The sequence below is a fragment of the Typopeltis vanoorti genome, chromosome 20 (assembly GCF_054136105.1).
Source record: "Typopeltis vanoorti isolate ZY-2024b chromosome 20, IOZ_Tvanoo_1.0, whole genome shotgun sequence".
Taxonomy (NCBI): Eukaryota; Metazoa; Arthropoda; class Arachnida; order Uropygi; family Thelyphonidae; genus Typopeltis; species Typopeltis vanoorti.
In genome coordinates, this window is record NC_143568.1 from 105,199,146 (window position 1) to 105,217,660 (window position 18,515).

Here is an 18,515-nt window from a genome sequence, read left to right on the forward strand (position 1 = left end):
AACTTCTCCATAAACCACTTTGCAATATTTTAAGCACCTTCATTTTTTCAACCTCTGTTCTCCCATCAGACAGTGTCACATCTCTCATTGCAATGCCACCACTTAGATGATACTCCCATGTAAAATGCTCACTCAATAATTCAACTGTTTAGTTTACTTCTGGTACGTCTCCACCCTCAGCATATTTTAAAGTCATCTTTCCATGGTCATTGCCCCTTTTACATGGTCACATAGTGAAAGAGCTCTTAAGAATTTCTTTTGGCCTTCCTTACTGTACAGCAGGAGTCTTCAAATTTTCAGACAGTGCAGGCCACATTAAAAATTTGAATGAAGCCTGCTGGCCACTAAGCTATACCGCAGTATTTAGAATTGTAAGATGCATTCCAGATTCACAAGGAACACTGTGCATTTGATACTTTACATAAAATCTTATAAAAATAAACAAACTCAGCTTTAAGAGCGGAGGTAGGAGTCGGGTTCATGATAAGTAAATACAATCAATACTTGAAAAAAGATAATTTAATGAAGAAAACATTCATTTTTTACAATGTCAATGGGCAACTTGGCAATATTTTTCCTTGACCATCTTGTCGATGTTGGCATCAATGTTGGTTGCTATGGGCAGAGTATTCTCGAGATGTTGGTCCGTAATCTGAATTCTTGTCTTGGACTTCACATGCTTCATTCTGTAGAAGAACTGCTCACATAAGTATGTGCTTCCTAACAAAGCACACATCTTCAAAGCATGCCGGCATAGATTAGGGAATGCATCCTCAGAAATGTAGTCTTTGTAAAATGTAAGCAAGGGCACATTGAATAATTTTTCTCTCAAAGAAAGAATTGTTTTGGAGTTCAATCAGCTCCATTTGTACTGAGCCTGGCATTTCGGCAGCATTGACACTGAATGGCATTGAAAATAAATCTAAAGAAGACTGTTACTCATGAAATCACTAAATCTCTCTTCGAACTCACTTCGCAACATGGCTAATTTTGTAGTGTATTCATCAAGAGACAAACAGTTGGACTCAGGGAGAAGCTGAAAATGAGTTGAGTCTTTTTTTGCGAGTTGTGCTTCCCAAAGTTTGAACTTGGCCACAAAAGCTTTGATGTGATCCGACAGAGTGTGCACCAGTTGATCTTTGGATTATAGCTGCATATTTAGGTCATATGCAACGAGATGTCGGTCACAAAGGCAGAATCTGTCATTCACTTTGGATAGTTAAATTCTGCAATCAGATTCCCCTTGGTTTGCATGAACTTGAACTGCTCTATTTTGCTCCTTAAGTCAAAGACTCGTTTAAGAACCTTCCCTCTGCTCAACCAATGCATCACTATAATAAACCACATTGGCGTGATCCGCTTTACACTCTTGGGTCAAGAACTCTTGGAATTGATGACAATTTAATCCTCTTGCCCTAATAATGTTGACGACAGTCACAATAACTTCCATGACATTCTCAAAGCTAATAGTATTCGTGCACAAATTTTCCTGGTAAATTCAACAGATGAAATCTTTTCCTTCTAGTTCCGGTTCTTTCCATAGCAGCACAACAAACCCTTCGTTCTTTTCCACCATAGCAGGGGCACCATCGGTTACCACACCTTCGAGGTTGGTTAAGCTGAGGTTGAAACGCTGGAGCATTTTCTTGGTGGCTTCAAGAATATCAGTGCCTTTCGTCGTTCCCTTCATAGGTATAACGAGCACTAGCAATTCTTCTGTCACATTGAATTGTTGATTAGTTCCACAGACAAAGATAGCCAGTTGTGCTGTATCCTTCACATCTGTGCTCTCATCTAAAGCAAGTGAATATGATGTAAATTCATAACTGTCGTGCTACAGTTGCCCCAGACAAACTCAGTTTTTTTAAACACTTCCTTATCATTTGATCACAGAATATCCCCAGCAGCGATGAGACACTCTTTTACAAACTCTCCATCCAAGAAGGCTTTTTGATTTTTTAGCAATTTTTTTCAGCTATTACATAACTTTGACGCACGCTTCGCTCTCTTCCCCTCTGCCTTTAAAATCAATTTGGAGATGGTTCACTTTGACACTGGCTTATCATTGATCGGCACAAAAAAAGTACAAATTAGTCCACTTTTCATTAAAAACCCGACAAGAATCACTTCATTTCCGCTTTTTACTCATAGAAGCCATGGAAAGTGAACCAAAAAATGATCCAAAATGTCCATGTAACGGTTATTATCCACTGAATGTCTCACACTAATGAAAAAATCTGGCAATATAAAACTACAATAGGCTATGGCTGACACGACAAACCTGCATGCACTTATACATGAATATAACACTGTTCACGACTGACTGACTGACTGTGAGTGAGATCCTCTTGCATTTATATGAAAATAACGAAGTATCAAGAACCTTCGAGATATATCTGGAAGGCACTAGGTAGCGCATTCGAATGAACTTCTGCTTCAGCCATCTCCCTGTGACATTAGTACTAGCACTTAATACCGCTTGGCACTGGTAGATGGCTGAAGAAGCATGTCTATTTAATATTTATTTTTATAGGATTTTATGTAAAGTATCAAATGCACTGTGTTCCTTGTGAATCTGGAAAGCATCTTATAATTCTAAATACCGCAGTATAGCTTAGTGGCCCGCAGGCTTCATTGAAATTATTTTTTATTTAATCGCGTTTTAATGTTAAGTAGTAATTTTTTCAAAATGGCCAGCTTGCCACAGCAAAGAGCTTTGTGGTACATGCATTGAAGACCCCCTGCTGTACAGGTCACCCTTCTTGTCTGTGCCTTGTTCTGTTCGTATATAATGTGTATATACACACAAAAAACATGTCAAACTGCCTTTAAAAAAAATAAAATCACTGTGATATTACATGCACTTCATAAACTTCAGCCTAAATGACTTACTCCCTTTCACATAGTGTATTCCAGTAATTGGACCACATTTTTTTAATAAGCTATATAAAACACAATGAATTAATAAAAGACCCGTCAAGTTTTGTAAGTCGTTTGACTTGCATCTTCAGGGGTAAAAGGTAACTTAAAGTTTAAAACACAAAGAAAAGAGAAATTAGTAGTAATAGTTAATGCTATACAGTTATAGCCGTCTGACTATTCATAAAATTAAAAATCAGAATGCAGATTCAAAGCAGTGCTGAATTTAATCAATGCTGGATGATGCCACGTGCTGTTGTTCACGTTCATAATGTCCGAGGTCTGACTGAGGTATATTTTTTATTAAAGCTGACCAAACTTGGTGGAGAATTAATCCTTGATTTTTATTGCATTGTGTTGGTATTTTAAGCATGTTTGCAGCTTCTTTAAATTTCCTTATGTAACGGTTTTTTTCTGTGTACGACATTTTTGTTTTCTGCCAGAGTACATTGTGGCTGGTGGAAGTGGTATGGAAAGCTAGACCTGATTTGTGTTCTCTTCTGTTTTGCACATCCTTTTCGTGTTCATTCATACGAATTTCCCCAGATCTTCCTGTCTGTCCTACATAGCAGATGCAGCAAGAACAATAAATTTTGTAAACACCTGGTTTATTTAAAGGATGATGAGGAGGTTTTGGAGGATGTAGAAATCTCAAAATTTTTTCCAGAGGCAGAAAGGCTACTTTGATGTTATATTTGTTAAGTAATTTAGACATTTTGTCTGTAACATTTTTGATATATGGAAGCGTGATAGCATTTTTGAAATCTTGTTTCTGAGAGATGCTTGTAGGAGGTGTGTGGAGGATTTTTTTGATAGGCTTGGTTTCATAACCATTCTTTTAAAAGATCTGTGTTAAATATTCTAATTCTTCATTTCTCTGTTTTTCATCATCATGATCAAATTCCTGAAATGTACCCTCAAGGGGTGTACAGGATATGACAGTACTACATGAAAAAATTACATCGTTACTAACTTCCTATCTACAATTTTCCTCCAAATCAGTCTGTTACTTGTCAAGACTCCAACATTATCAGATCTTATATTTCTATCGTCTAAGGCACTTTGTACCGTATCAATCCACCTATATCTTGGTCTTCCTCTGGGTCGTTTTCCTGCCAGCCTGGCAGAGAACACTTGTTTTGCTAATCTTTCCTCTCCCATTCTATTTAAGTGACCATACCACCTGAGATTAGCTCTGCTAACGCATTCCTGGATGCTGACAATGTCAAGATCTTTCCTATTATCCTCATTTTTAATATGATATTGCCATTGATGCCATCTGTACACGCCTATAATCTTTCTCAGGACTCTCATATCTGCGGTCTCTAGTCTTTGGTCAAGTAATTTACTTCTGACCCAGCTCTCAGATCCATAAGTTAAAACTGGTTTGAACACTGTCTTGTATACAGCTAATTTAGTGTTCTGACTAATTTCTCTCTTATTCCATATGAATTTATTCAATTGACTTCCTACCGTACCAGCTTTGCTGATTCTGTTGTCTATTTCTATATTTAATTTACCATCTTCACTAAAAATCGTGCCTAAGTAGCTGAAATGTTTCACTTGTTCCACAGGTTCTCCATTCACAATACAGTTGACATTTTCAATGATTCTGTCTATTTTCATTGTCTTTGTCTTTTTATTGCTGACCTTTATACCATATCTATTACAACAGCTATTCAATTTAGTCAGAGAATCTTGCAGACTTGTAGCGGATTTATTTAGAAGTATAACATCATCCGCATAAAGCAAAGAGCTGACATTAACATCTCCAATTTTGATATCAGGTTTAATACCACATTCCTTCATAATGTGATCCATATAGATAATGAATAACAGAGGGGATAATGTACATCCTTGTCTCACACCAGATTTAACATTAAACCATCTTCCTGTACTTCCTTCAATTCTAACTGCTGACTTACAACTCAAATAAAGACTAAGTATTGCTTGATACAATGCCCCATTGACACCATATAACTGCAGCGTATTGAATAGCTTCTCTCTTGGCACCTTGTCATATGCCTTTTCCAAATCGACAAAACTTAAATACAGATCTTTGTTGTATTCCCATGCTTTCTCGACTATTTGTTGTAAAGTGAAGATCTGATCCTGACAGCCTGTATTTGGCCTGAATCCAGCTTGTTCTTCACCAAGCTTTTCTTCCACAATTCTTCTCAGCCGTTTCTCAAGTATACTTGCATAGATCTTGCCAGGAACCCTCAGTAGGGAAATACCTCTGTAATTCTCACATTCAGTTTTATTTCCCTTTTTATATATGGGTACTATGAGAGCTCTACTCCAATCATCGGGAATTCGTCCCTCTGTCCAGGCTTTCTGAACTATGCAGTGCACCCACTGTAAGACTTTTATACCACCATACTTCAGCATTTCTGGTCGAATATCATCTACTCCTGCTGCCTTTCCACATTTCAAGCCTTTGATGGCTTTTTCTACTTCAAGTATGGATATGTATTCCTGACTGCATGCCTGGTCAGTGTTTTTTATCACTGTGCTGTCATCACTGCTTGTTTCATTTAGCAGTTTTTCAAAGTAATTACTCCATACTTCAAGGATATCTTTTTCTCCTGTTTTCATGTCACCTTTATCATCTCTAACTCCTTTTACAGCACTCTTTCCTCCATTCCTAAGCTTCTTCAACAACTTCCAGAATATTTTGCCACCTTCTTGATATTTATTTTCTATATTCTTGCCAAAGTCCTCCCATGACTTTTGTTTAGCTAGTTTTACACACTGATTAGCTTTCTTACATTTGTCTCTGTATTCTGTAAGAGTAAAAGCTGACTTATTTACCAGGAACTTTTGATATGCTTTCTTCTTTTCCTTCACTGCCTCTTTAACTTCCTGTGTCCACCAGGGAGTTCTGATTTTTTTATCCTTGCACACAACCTCACCACATCCCTCGCTGGCAGAATCAGTCAATGTTTTCTTCAGAGTTTGCCACTGAATCTCCAAGGTTTGATTTCTGTTCTCAAACTCTTTCATTTTTTCTTCAATAATCTTTGTGTATTTTGGTCTACAGTTCACATCTGAGAGCTGCTCAACTTTTATTCGCTTTAAAACTTTCTTACATGTCATTCATTTCAATATGAAATTCAATTTTATACTGCTCAAGACTAAATAGTGATCACATCCAATTTCAAATCCTCTGTATACTCTGGTGTCCTGCACCAGGGAGAAAACATCACTATCAACGATAACATAGTCAATGAGACTTTTCTTATTCCTAGCCTCTTCTCTCCATGTGAATTTGTGCACATTTTTATGTTGGAACATGGTATTAGTAATAACCAGTCCATGTCCTGAGCAGAAATCCAACAGATATTTGCCATTATTATTAGCTTTGCTCTTTTCTCCAAATTTTCCCAAAATATTTTTGTATGTCTCACAATCATTTCCTACTCTGCTATTTAGATCCCCAACAAGGACCAACTTTTCCTTTTTCATTGTGTCAGTTGCTTTTTCTAAAGCCTCAAAAAATTCCTCCACTTCTACCTTAGTAGAGCCTTCTGTGGGACCATAGGCACAAATAAGTCTCATTGTCCAGTTCCTCAATCTCATATTTGCCCACATTACTCTACTTGAGATTGACTGCCATTCAAGAAGATTAGCCTCGTATTTTGTGTTGAATACTATGGCTACTCCTTCTTTTCCTTGATTGTCATTGCCTGAATATAACATTTTGTATTTATTGCTCAGAAAGATCTCACCAGTTTTGGTCTTTTTTGTTTCAGTCACCCCTATTATGTCGATCTGGTACTTATCTAATTCCTCAGCTAGCTCCATTTCTTTGCCATTCAGGCTTCTTACGTTGATAGTACCGATCTTTAACTCTGGTGATGTTGAGTTGGGGTTTCTCTGTGCTGGAAATGTTATACACTACGTTCCTTAGGGTCTTTATTAGACCTATTTTTTGCGAAGGGTGGTGGTGCGAGGCCACATTAAGAAATCTTCCTGTGTTGGTGGGTTTTCTATATATTGAGAAAAAAAGTTTATTATCCTTTTCATTGACTTTTAATAGAATGTCTAGAAAAGGCAGTTTCCTAAGTTCTTCTTGTTCTAAAGTAAATTATATATTATTATGCAAATTATTTAGGTAATCTTTTAAAGCAATGAGTTCATCTGTTGTTCCTGGCCATATGATGATATTGCCTACATAGCATAGCCATATTTTTGGTTTTTTATGATAATTGTTTAAAGCATTATTTTCAAAGTTTTACATAAATAGGTTAGCTAAAGCCAGAGAGAGTGTGAAGAGCTTATAGCCAATCCTTCTTTTTGTTCCCAAATTTTGTCTTGATACATGAAAAAAAAAGTATTATTTATACAAAATATGGCTGCACTATGTAGACGATATATTCATCATATGGCCACTTCGCAACCATATGCCTGGGGAAGGGGTGTCCTGGGTTTGATTCCTATCACTGACGTGAGGAGCTTAGGATCTTTCTCAGACATAGCCAAGTTAGCTGGGGAGAAAAACCGGCTAACTTGGCCAGTTTTTCTCCCCAGTTTATCTGAGGTTTTTTCCTCCCGCAAGCAGGCAACCACTGGCCTTGAGAACTCAACGCTTCTACAGACATAGGATACACTGGGGGTCATAGGGCTAACCACCTTATCCTTGTGTATGGTTGTGGTTAAATGAATAGAAAACCTTCAACACTGCAAAGTAAAGAGAAGGAAAATAGGAAGAAGAAAAAAAAATAATAATGATAAAGGAAATAAAACTGAAGGTAAGGATAATACAGGAATGTCCCAGTATGTTCAAGAAAAGAATGACTTAACACGAAAAAAATAATAATAATAAATAAAAAAATAATGTGTGTGTGTGTGTGAAGTAAGGATAATACAGGAATGTCCTAATATGTTCAAGAAAAGATCTATGCATATTTATTTTTTTTAAAAAAAAAAAGGATTAGAAAAATTGAATAAGTTGGATTTAGGTTAGATAGTAGCTGTCAAGACCAGAATTTTATGTTACAATAAACATAAAAAAAAAAAATAATAATAAATAAGTTCAAAGAATGAAAACAGAAAGATTACCAAAACAAGCCTTAGAGTACAAGCCATTAGGAAAAAGAAAACCAGGATGACCTCTTAAACGATGACTTCTAAGACCGGAGCAGGCCATGCTAGGCCTAAATCTTTGATACGTATGATGATGATGATGAATAAAATATATATATATATATATGTGTGTGTGTGTGTGAGAGTGAAAAATATGATATATTGGATGAGGAGAGAGGACTTTTTTGTTGCATATTTTAGATTCTCCCCCTCCTAATCTTGATATCTGCAGTATCACAAAATCAAAATGTTCTTTTCTCTTTCCCCTCAAGAGCATTATATGATTCAGTCTGTTACCATTAAACTATGAAATGAACTGTGAGCAGTATATATATACATCTCAGCATGTTATTTGTTATTCATATGTTCATTTTATTGGGTCATAGAAAACATAATTTTTATTTTATTTTTTGTTTTGTTTTTTCTGGCCCAAACCAAAAGTTTTATTGATATATTTTATTGCAAATATTTTGAAACCAGTATACACGAGTACTTTTTCAAGTTATTTTCCCAGACTCTTGTAATATTTGGCACCATTTGGTTGGTCTTTGTCATGAGGTGGGTCAAATGTTATGCAGTTTACTGTATAGTTAAGATGTAAAAAAAAAAAAAAAAAAAAAAAAAAAAAAAAAAAAAAAAAAAACCCTTAATGATATTAAGCCTTAACTTCTCTAGAAGGAGAAGAGAACAGAATTATTAATTATTGCTATACATATATTTTAGGAGCAACAGGCAGCACAGGATGGCAAGTAACTGATGAAATGGTGGAAGATTTTCTTACAGCAGATGACCCATCTATTTTATTTGATAACGAATGGGAAGAGCAGATGGAGGCACCATTTTGATGTTTCCTGCAACTCAGAAATGAAATTCTATTGTGCCTCAAGTCCAGTTGTATATGTATATAAATTATGCATATATATACACAGTTGCACATCAGTACACACAATTATGCATGTTCACTATTATGTGTAAACTTTTGAAGACGATATGCTTGACTATAGGACATTCTGCACATTGATATGTATATAAATGTGCATGTTGTTAGTACCTTAGTAAAACAAAATGCACAAAGACTGCAGTTTCTTGTATATATTCCATTTTTTTATCATTCCCATGTAATAATAATTATTACATTTATGATACATTAGTTTTTTTTTTTTTCTAAATGTTGCATTGTTAACCTGTACTGATATAATTTAACATAGGTGTATTAACTAACTATAATTTATTAGAATGTTTCCGTTGTTTCCTACTTACAAATATTTAGAAGCACAGAACTAACAAAATTAGCATAGGGAGAGATTAGGCTTTTACATTTGAATAAAGTGACATGATAAAAAGTATATAATTAAAAAATATTCTGTTGAATAGAAAACTAACTTTTATTAACAAAAATTAACTAAGATTCACCTGGTCCAAGTTGAAGCTGAAATGCAAAATTTTCATTTGCCCAAATGTGCGATAATTACAGTCAACTCTTACTATAGCAAGCTCACAGGAAACAAAGAAATAGTTATAGATGGTTTGCTGCTATTGGAGTTAAGGCTGGGGCATTTGGGTAGTGAGTAAGTTTATTTACAGTGAGAGTTTACTGTATTAGCATTTGTTTTATTAAATATACCTTAATGATATGTAGAAAAAAACTTATGAAATAAGTTAAATTAAAGGTGCATATGTGTGTCCGCACACTTTGAAATCGCAAATGTTGTACGTAAAAGGTTTTAGTAAACGTTATCTTGGCTTGCATTTAATAGAAGTGTTTAATAATTAAGTACATTCAGCAAATTAAATTCTAAAAGTGGGAATCACTCCTTAAGTTTCTTGGAAACTGATGTGTATAAAATGTACATTCTTGTAAATACATTGTTGTTTGTTGTTGTTGTTGCTGCTTTGATGAAATATTGTACAGATAACAAAAGAAGTGACAAATGTGTGCAATATTACATGGAGACATCAAAGACTCTGTATAAATGCATCCACTGCTACATCTATTTGTAGTATTTTATTTTAGTATTATGCATATTTTCTTTTTTATCTTGTAGATATCTTTAGCTCTTAACTAATTCAGTATCATTTTCCACTTGCATTGAGAAAAATGATTAAAACATGAATATGCCATGGTACTCGCAGATAGTTCATACTAAAATGGAATTACACAGTAAGAATAGAATTATACATTACTACAGTGTGAAGTGAAAATAGTTTAATATATATTAAAAGCACAAACACAATCGGCTCTCACTGTAGTAGGAGTCGATTATGTATAGTATCATCAGTGGAGAAGAATCAGAAAATAAACTGGATATAATGCATGCAAAACATTTGCTATCATCTAGGTCCTAATCCTATTAGGAAACATAACACTATGGAAGTCTGCACTCATTTGTATCCAGTTACTTTTGAATATTTACTTTGTCACTCTTCCATACTAATGATGCTATGAAATATTTGTACTTTTCATATAATTTACTTATTTAACTTCTTATTCTTACAGTAGTTATGCATAATTCTATTTCAGTATGATTAAAATATATTAATTTTTAATAGGAGGAGGATTTTATCTGTCTGTTAAGATAAAAAAAATAAAAAAAAGACATAATATGATGATAGTTAAACATATAAAGAAATATAACTTCAAAAACATAATTTTATGAAATCTTTACATTTAGTTAACCAGTTGACAATTCACTGCTGTAATGGTAAATACAATTCCAGATTTATAACTTTTAGGAAAGTTGCATTGGAGTGTGACAGTTCAAAGGCAGCTTTTTTTCCCCTCACAAATGAAGAAAAAAAAATTTTAAATACCTCCCACTAGTTTATACAAGAATTAACATTATCATATGTTACAGGTAATTTGATGATAATTTTAAGGGACTTTTTTTTGTTTTGTTTTTGAAGATCAGTGCCCAAATGATACCAGCTATAGCTATAATTTCTGCTCTGTAATACAGTGTGAAAAATATTTCTTCATTCTATTAGGTGAAAAATTATATAAAGAGAGATTCTTTTTCTGATTATTGTACACCTAAAAGATATCAGTTGGCATAAATTGCAATGCTATTAAAAATTCCCAGGATGATATAATTTGTAATTAGCAAGTCACATTCTTTTCATTCTTATTAACAGAGTGAAATGCACGCTGCTGCAATTATAAATAACATGATCCATATGTTAACACATAGAGAAATTTTGTGTGTTTGTAAAACTAAAATGTTCAAGCCTTAAAAAAAATCACGTATGTAAAAGTGCACCTTACTAAATTCATTGATGGTCATTATTATCAGTTTTTGCTAATGAAACAGATTGAAAATTTTTATAATGTTCATCATATCTATTAAATTTTAAGTAGATTAGAAACAGTGTTAAATTTCTTAGTTATTTATATATTTTAATGCATATAAAGAACAGCTAAATTTGTAAATTTTCAGTTTGACAATTTAGATATAGTATATTTAAATAACTGTTAGTTTATTTTTGGTAATTTTGTAGATGGCATTTGCACAGAAAAGTGGAGATTTTATAAATGAAGCCTTGACCTCAGTTATCTGGGGGGAAAAAAAAAAAATTGTGGCCTTTTCTTTGCAAAGTGCTCTGCTGGTTGATCTGTACTTGCATTTTATATTGTTTATGCTCAAGCCTTGAAAAGTTGTATTTAAAAGTAATATAAAATATGCAATGCAGTTGTGTATAAAAGCCAACGTCTGGAAAATTAGTGATTGTACATAATAAAAATGAAAAACACTACTTCACAAAATTTCTGTATAGACACATACAAACAAAATAGTTTTTTTGTTTGAAGTTTATCTGATTTTTTTTAATTTTAAATTAATAATAATAAAAAAAAAACCACGTAGCAAAACTTGAGTCTAAATTTGTAAAATAATTGCTTGAATAGGTGAACTATTGAATATTTCCTTTGTCCTAGCAAAACTGCATGAATGATTTCTAATTAATAATAGCAGTTTAATTAGATTGTAATAACCACATTTTAAAAATAGCATTGCCAGAGTGCAAATTAAAGGCAATCATTGTCGAGTCCATACACGAGTTTGGGTGATCGATCTATAGTACGCTGGTACCATGTATGAGTAGTCGTTATGTTCTCTGTTGAGTATATATTAAGGTAGCATGGGTTGCTGAGTTGATGATAAAATTCTTCTTCCAAATTTTGAGAGCTTGATACAGCCATATCTGTTAAGTTCAGATGATTGATGAGACTCAGAAAATAGTCTAAAATATTTTTATCTACTTCTGTGCATGACCATCCCTCTCCCACAAAACTCATTTTTGTGGGGTGACAGATTGTAGTCTGGTCCATTAAAATAGATTTCTCATAATAGTTTTAATGAATAAATTATTTTTGACCTTCCAGTTGGATGTTTCAGGTCCTCCAACTTTAACCTAAGTAGACAAATCTGTCCAATTATGCATTATGTACACAAAGACATATCACTTGATAAAAAGGATCCTTAGTACAGTTACACTACATTTTTATGTTCTAGTATGATTTTGATGATTGAAAGTTTACATCCAATTTAGAATTTACCATCTACCTCAGATAGTGATAAATGCTTCTATGGTTTTTGGGCAGGGAATACCAGGTGCAGATTAATATTTTATCATTGTAATGGGAGTTTGTAGCAATATTTGTAGCCAAATATATGTCAGTTATGGTTAGATTCGTATTAAGGAGAATGGTGATGACATAATGACAAGGCAAGTAAGGTACTGCTAACCTTGGGTACAAAAAAAAGACAAGTTCATCAGAATGTAATTTTTCTGAAACTAAAGTTTTATCATTTTGTTATGTTAAAAATTAATAAAATGATAAAGAAAAATAGAGTATATGCCTATCTCAATGTACGTATTACAGCTAACCATTGCAATCTATTTTCCATTTTCTGCAAAATAACTGCTATGAAACTATATTGGGGATGGGGGGGGGTCAATTTTCTGTTCTTTCCTCAGGTGCGAAACCAGTTAGATACAGTTCTGATTTTTTGTTTCTGCCAGTGTGTATTTGAAGAGGATAAACTGTGGTGACGTGTTTTTAGGGATTATTTTGTGGAAGTATGTGGATGTATTTATATACTTTTTGAATATTTTTCTTCCAGGCAGGCACAATTTGGTGGGAAAAGCTCTAGTCTGTAATACCAGAAATTGTGAATATGATTATGGAAAAAACTTGTAATAAACCTCTAAAAAGCATGGTTATAACTATGCCATACAAGATTACTAAGCAATACTGAACAGCAGTCACATTTGGCTGATACTTCACTTTGCTTTTCGTGATCTTTAAAAAATGTAAGTTATAAACATGAAATTAGAAGAGAACATAAAATACAGATGTAAAATTTCCAGCAGAACTATTAGAGCAATTGTCAAAATTCAAATTGTGTAAATCATGAAGAAATCGAATGTTAGCTATACTAAAAAAAAATTTTTTTGCATCTACAAAATGGATTTCCAAAACTTTTTTACTGTTATGGCTTAAATTGTGATTTTTTCAGAATTTTGAATTATTACACCAATAACAATCATTCTATCCAATTAAGAAAGCCTCTGTAGCTCAGGTGGTTTCAACAGAGGCTTTCTTAATTGGATAGAAAGGTGGTTTCAACAGAGCTCCTTGGTTGTTAAGACCTGAGTTAGAATCCCATCTCTGAAGCAAAGAACTTTTATCAGGACTTTTCAGTAAAAGGTGAGTTAGTCATACAGAGGTGAAAGATCCATAAGAGCTCTACCCAAGATCTATTATGGATCTTAGGTGGAGATCCATTGCTACTGTTAAGTTTGTAACAGAAATTGTATGCAAGAATGATAGCAAAACTTTTAGCTAATATTACTAGTCACATCTTGTCATAGTCTCAACTGCTGAAATGCATTTTCTTCCTCAAGGAAGAAAATAAAAACAGGTCAATAGCTGATCGATTTCTTCATGAATTTTAAATTGGAGTGACCCAAAAGTATGCATACTTTTTTGGTTAGCAATTTTAAGTAATGTCACCAAGGGTCTTATAGCTGTAATTAGCTCAAGTGATATTTTATGTTGAAATTTAAAATTTTTATAATCTGCTGTGACAAAACTGGAAGAAGGATTTGAAAGTAGTATTAAATTTTTAAGAAATAAAGACCATTTTTTCCTTGAGAATTAAATTTTATTTACAAAAGTTTCATCAGTCATATCAATGTAATTGTCATTTACAGTAGAATTTACATTTCATGATTTTCATTTTTGAATTTAACTTTTTATTTATAAATCAGTTTTATAAACAAAATCTTCCTATGTTATAAATCCAGCATATATAAAACATTCTCCCAACATGATGTGTACAAAGAATTAGTAAAAGAGTTTAATTCAGAAACTATATATTCACATCATAATTTAAAAAAAAAAAAAAAAAGCCAACTCAGTGTAGAAATGACATCTGATGAAGCATATAATCAAAGTTTAATGTAATCCCAAATATAACTTGCAACTATTTTGAACTGGACACCATGTACAAAGTGGTTTTTTTTTTCACTCCATCTTTATAAATTTTTTGCATTTTTACTGCATAAATTCTCTCAAGATAGAATCAGTAGCACTATTATAATTCCTTGTTAACACATTTCAAAATTTCAAAAACATCAAACATGATAAATTAGTAAAAAAGAACCTTCACCTTATTATAAAAAGACAAAATTTTGTTAAAATGGTATGAAATTATTTTTCCACTCTTTCATTCTTTATATGCATACGTGGAAAAAAGAGCACAAAAATATTCTGATATGGCAGCATCTCACTATAGCAAACACCATTACAACAAAGGAAAAATCTGAATCAATGTCCCAGAGGCACAATGTTATTCTAAAGGGAAATTCATTGTAGTAAACTATTCCTCTAGTCCCTGCAAGTTTGGTATAATCTTAATTAATGGAAACCTAGTTTTGAATAACTTAGAACAACATTTTATAAGCAGAAGGCAGCAAAATGTTGGTTTTTGGGTATATTCAAAGAAATAGTTTGTACATCAGATTTTGGCTATGTTTTTAGTGGCATGTTATATAAAGTAATATTATAATGATGTTTTCTATAGTGAAAGTTACTATATACTATAGTAATAATTGTACATTAATAGAGTGAAGATAGACATTCAGTGAAGTTGAACTGCTCCGAAAGAGTTTATTCCCAGATAACGTGGTAATTGGACCACATGTTTATTAAAATAAATAACAATAAAAAACAAACCCGACAAGTTTCGTAAGTCATTTGACTTACATCTTCAGGGGTCAAAGGTAACTAAAAGTTTAAACGCAACAAATGAGAATTACTCAAAATAGTTCATTGTATTTAATGAACAGTTAGACGGCAGTTGTGGCCGTCTAACTGTTCATTAAATTAAATATCCGAATGCAGATTCAGTGCAATGCTAACTTTGAACAATGCTGGATGCTGTCACCTTCTGTTGTCAAAGGTCTGACTTGGGTATATTTTTTATCAATGCTGACAAAACTTGGTGTAGAATTAGGCCCTGGTTTTTGTTGCATTGCATTGGAATTCTAAGCATGTTTGCAGCTTCTTTAAATTTCCTTATGTAACAAGTTTTTTCAATGTAAGTCATGTTTGTTTTTTGCCAGAGTACATTATGGCCGGTGGAAGTTGTATGGTATACCTTATTTGTGTTCTTTTCTTTCTTGCACGTCTTTTTGGTGTTCTTTCAAGCGAATTTCCCCTGATCTTCCCATCTGGCCTACATAGCAGATGCCACAGGAACAATAAATTTTATATACACCTGGTTTTTTTAAAAGGATGATGTAGGAGGTTTTGGGGGATGTAGAAATCTTGAAATTTTTTCCAGAGGTAGAAAAGCCACTTTGATGTTGTGTTTGTTTAATAATTTGGCCATTTTGTCTGTAACATTCTTGATGTATGGAAGCGTCGTAATTGCTTTTGTGAGATGCTTGTAGGAGGTGTGTTGAGGAGTTTTTTGATGGTCTTAGGTTCATAACCATTTTTTTTTTTAGGATCTGTGTTAAATATTGAAATTCTTCATTTTTTTGTTTTTCTGTGCTGGAAATATAAGCTCTGTCCCTCAAGGTTTTGATTAAACCTATTTTTTGCGAGGGGTGGTGGTGTGAGGCCGCATTAAGAAATCTTCCTGTGTTGGTGGGTTTTCTATAGATGGAGAAGGATAATTTATCTTTTTCATTAACTTCTATTAGGATATCAAGAAAGGGAAGTTTTTTTATGTTGTTCTGTATATTATTCAGGTAATCTTTGAAAGCAGTTAGTTCCTCTGTTGTTACCTGGACGTAGACAGCATTTTCATATGAAAATATTGTCTACATAGCATAGCCAAATTTTCAGGTTTTTATGATAATTGTTTAAAGCATTAATTTCAAAATGTTCCATATATGGGTAGCTAAAGCCAGGGAAGGGGGGGGAAGAGAGCCCATTGCCAGTCCTTTTTGTTCCCAAAATTTATTTAGATACATGAAAAAAGTATTTTTTATGCAATGTTTATAAAGGTCTTCAAGGAGATTCACTGTTTCATTTCTAGGAACATTTGTAAACAGGTTGATTACATCCAAACTTCCTATGTGTGGTAAAATCATGTTGGTGAGGTGTTTTGCCAAATTCAAGGTCAGAGAGTCTCTTCCATCCGATCTCTGTTATAAAGGTATATAGGTATTAGAATCTTCAAGAAGAGTTTTAATTTTTTTGTTATAATCCTCTGAATTCAAAACTACCGTTGCATTTCCTTTATCCTCCTTAATTATAACGATATTTTTGTCTGATTTTAGTATTCCATGTAAGGTAGGTTCCTGGGTGGTAATTTGCTTTGTAATAGCAATGCTGTGCTCTGTATATCGATGAGATCTGATGTATCACGAGGCAAATTTCGTATTCCTTTCTCTATTTGAGCTATGATGTAAATTTTTGGTAAGTAGTGTGGCGTTAAAGTGAGGTTGAAACCTTTGAGAAGTAGATTTTTTTCGGTTCTTGATAGAACTCTTGAAGAAAGGTTAATTACTACTTTGGAGTAATCTAGATGTTTTCTTTTCTGTGAAGTAGTACATTAAATTTTTTAATTAAATTACGCTTCTTTTGATCAGAAATTGCTGCAGCTTTGTTGTATGTGATATTGTCAATGTTGTTCCACAGGTCAGATGGAAGCAATATGGCTAACTTATTGTGTAGAATAAATGTATCTTGGCTTATTTGTCCTAGTTCTGATCTAGTGGCTGTAATCCTTTCTCTCAAAATCGCTAGTCCTATCAAGTTTGGTCAGCATTGATAAAAAATATACCCAAGTGAGACCTCAGACAACAGAACGTGACAGCACCCAGCATTGTACTAAATTCGGATATTTAATTTAATGAACAGTTAGGCGGCCACAACAGCATAGAATGAACTATTTTAAGTAATTTCTCAAAAGAGTTCATTCAAGATTTTTTATTGTTATTTATCTTAATAAACATGTGGTCCAATTACCTGAATCTTTCTTATGGACTGCTAAACCACAGACACCTTCGCAAACAACGTTTATGTGATTTTCATAATAAAGTGAACACAATTGCAAGCCTTCAAAGATTCGTTTCATTTTGTATGCTATACAAACAAAATTTTTATGACTGTTAATGTGAAATATATATTTTTTTTTTCCCATATTGCAACTATTAATATGTGATAAGGCAAATATAGCTGTGCATATATATATATATTTAAAAAGGAAAAAAAAAAAAGCCTAAGTATAAATAACAAAGAAGACTAAATCACTAATTTGTTTCACAAACTTAAACATATTCAACAGCTGTGTAAACATTTCTAAAATTTGTACAAAAAAAAAAAAAAAAATACATCTCTCTCTAGTATCCTTATATACACTTTTCATATCTAATTGATCTGTATTTCTGCATTCTCTTCACATCACTTTCGTAGCATAGTATAATAGGATATTTTGTAGCATTCTGAGTAATGTCCTCCCTTTTTCCCAGAAAAAAATTCTCACTGATGGAAGTCGACAACTATCAGCATATGATAACTCTGGCTTCTGGCAAATAAGTTTAAAAGTTGGCTTGATTTGTCAAATCACGCTTCAAGGGTTACAATAAATCTAAAATAAAATTATTAAAAATATCCATTTTATGCCACTGTATATTAAAATCTATTCTTAAGCTAGAGGAAATGCTATGCTAAGACATTCCATATCTTAAAACTGATTTAAACATTCCTGTATATAAATTTATTCAGTTGACTCCCTGCCATATGAGCTTTACCTATTTTTATTGTCTATTTCCATCTTCACTAAAAATTATGCTTAAATAGCTAGAATGTTTTATTTGTTTGAATGTAGCTGATGTTTTCAGTGTTCCTGATTTCATACAAAATTCCTTGAATCAGGTACTCAAATTGGATAAACAATCCTACATACTTCTTTATCAGAATTTATTGAAGAACATAACATCTCATTTTGGTATTTGGGCTTTCATACTGTGATCCATGCAGATTATGAATA

General features: G+C 33.1%; 2 protein-coding genes across 3 annotated transcripts in view; one reads left to right on the forward strand and one right to left on the reverse strand.

Moving 5' to 3' along the window:
• LOC150095745 (putative RNA-binding protein EEED8.10) overlaps window positions 1-11,767 on the forward strand; it is a 268,565-nt gene extending 256,798 nt beyond the window's left edge. The window contains exon 21 of the mRNA XM_090410562.1: window positions 8,731-11,767. Coding sequence (XP_090266688.1) covers window positions 8,731-8,852 — 122 coding nt within the window. The 3' untranslated portion in view covers window positions 8,853-11,767. The remainder of the gene's footprint in view (window positions 1-8,730) is intronic.
• Window positions 1-18,515, reverse strand: part of LOC150095746 (ras-related protein Rab-35-like) — an 81,287-nt gene that overhangs the window by 16,600 nt on the left and 46,172 nt on the right. Inside the window, exon 7 of one of the 2 annotated variants that reach the window (XM_090410563.1) lies at window positions 14,190-18,113. The exons of the other annotated variant lie outside the window; for it this stretch is intronic. The gene's annotated coding sequence lies outside the window, so the exon portion shown is untranslated. Of the gene's footprint in view, window positions 1-14,189; window positions 18,114-18,515 lie in introns of those variants that run through there. 2 annotated transcript variants of the gene reach the window in all.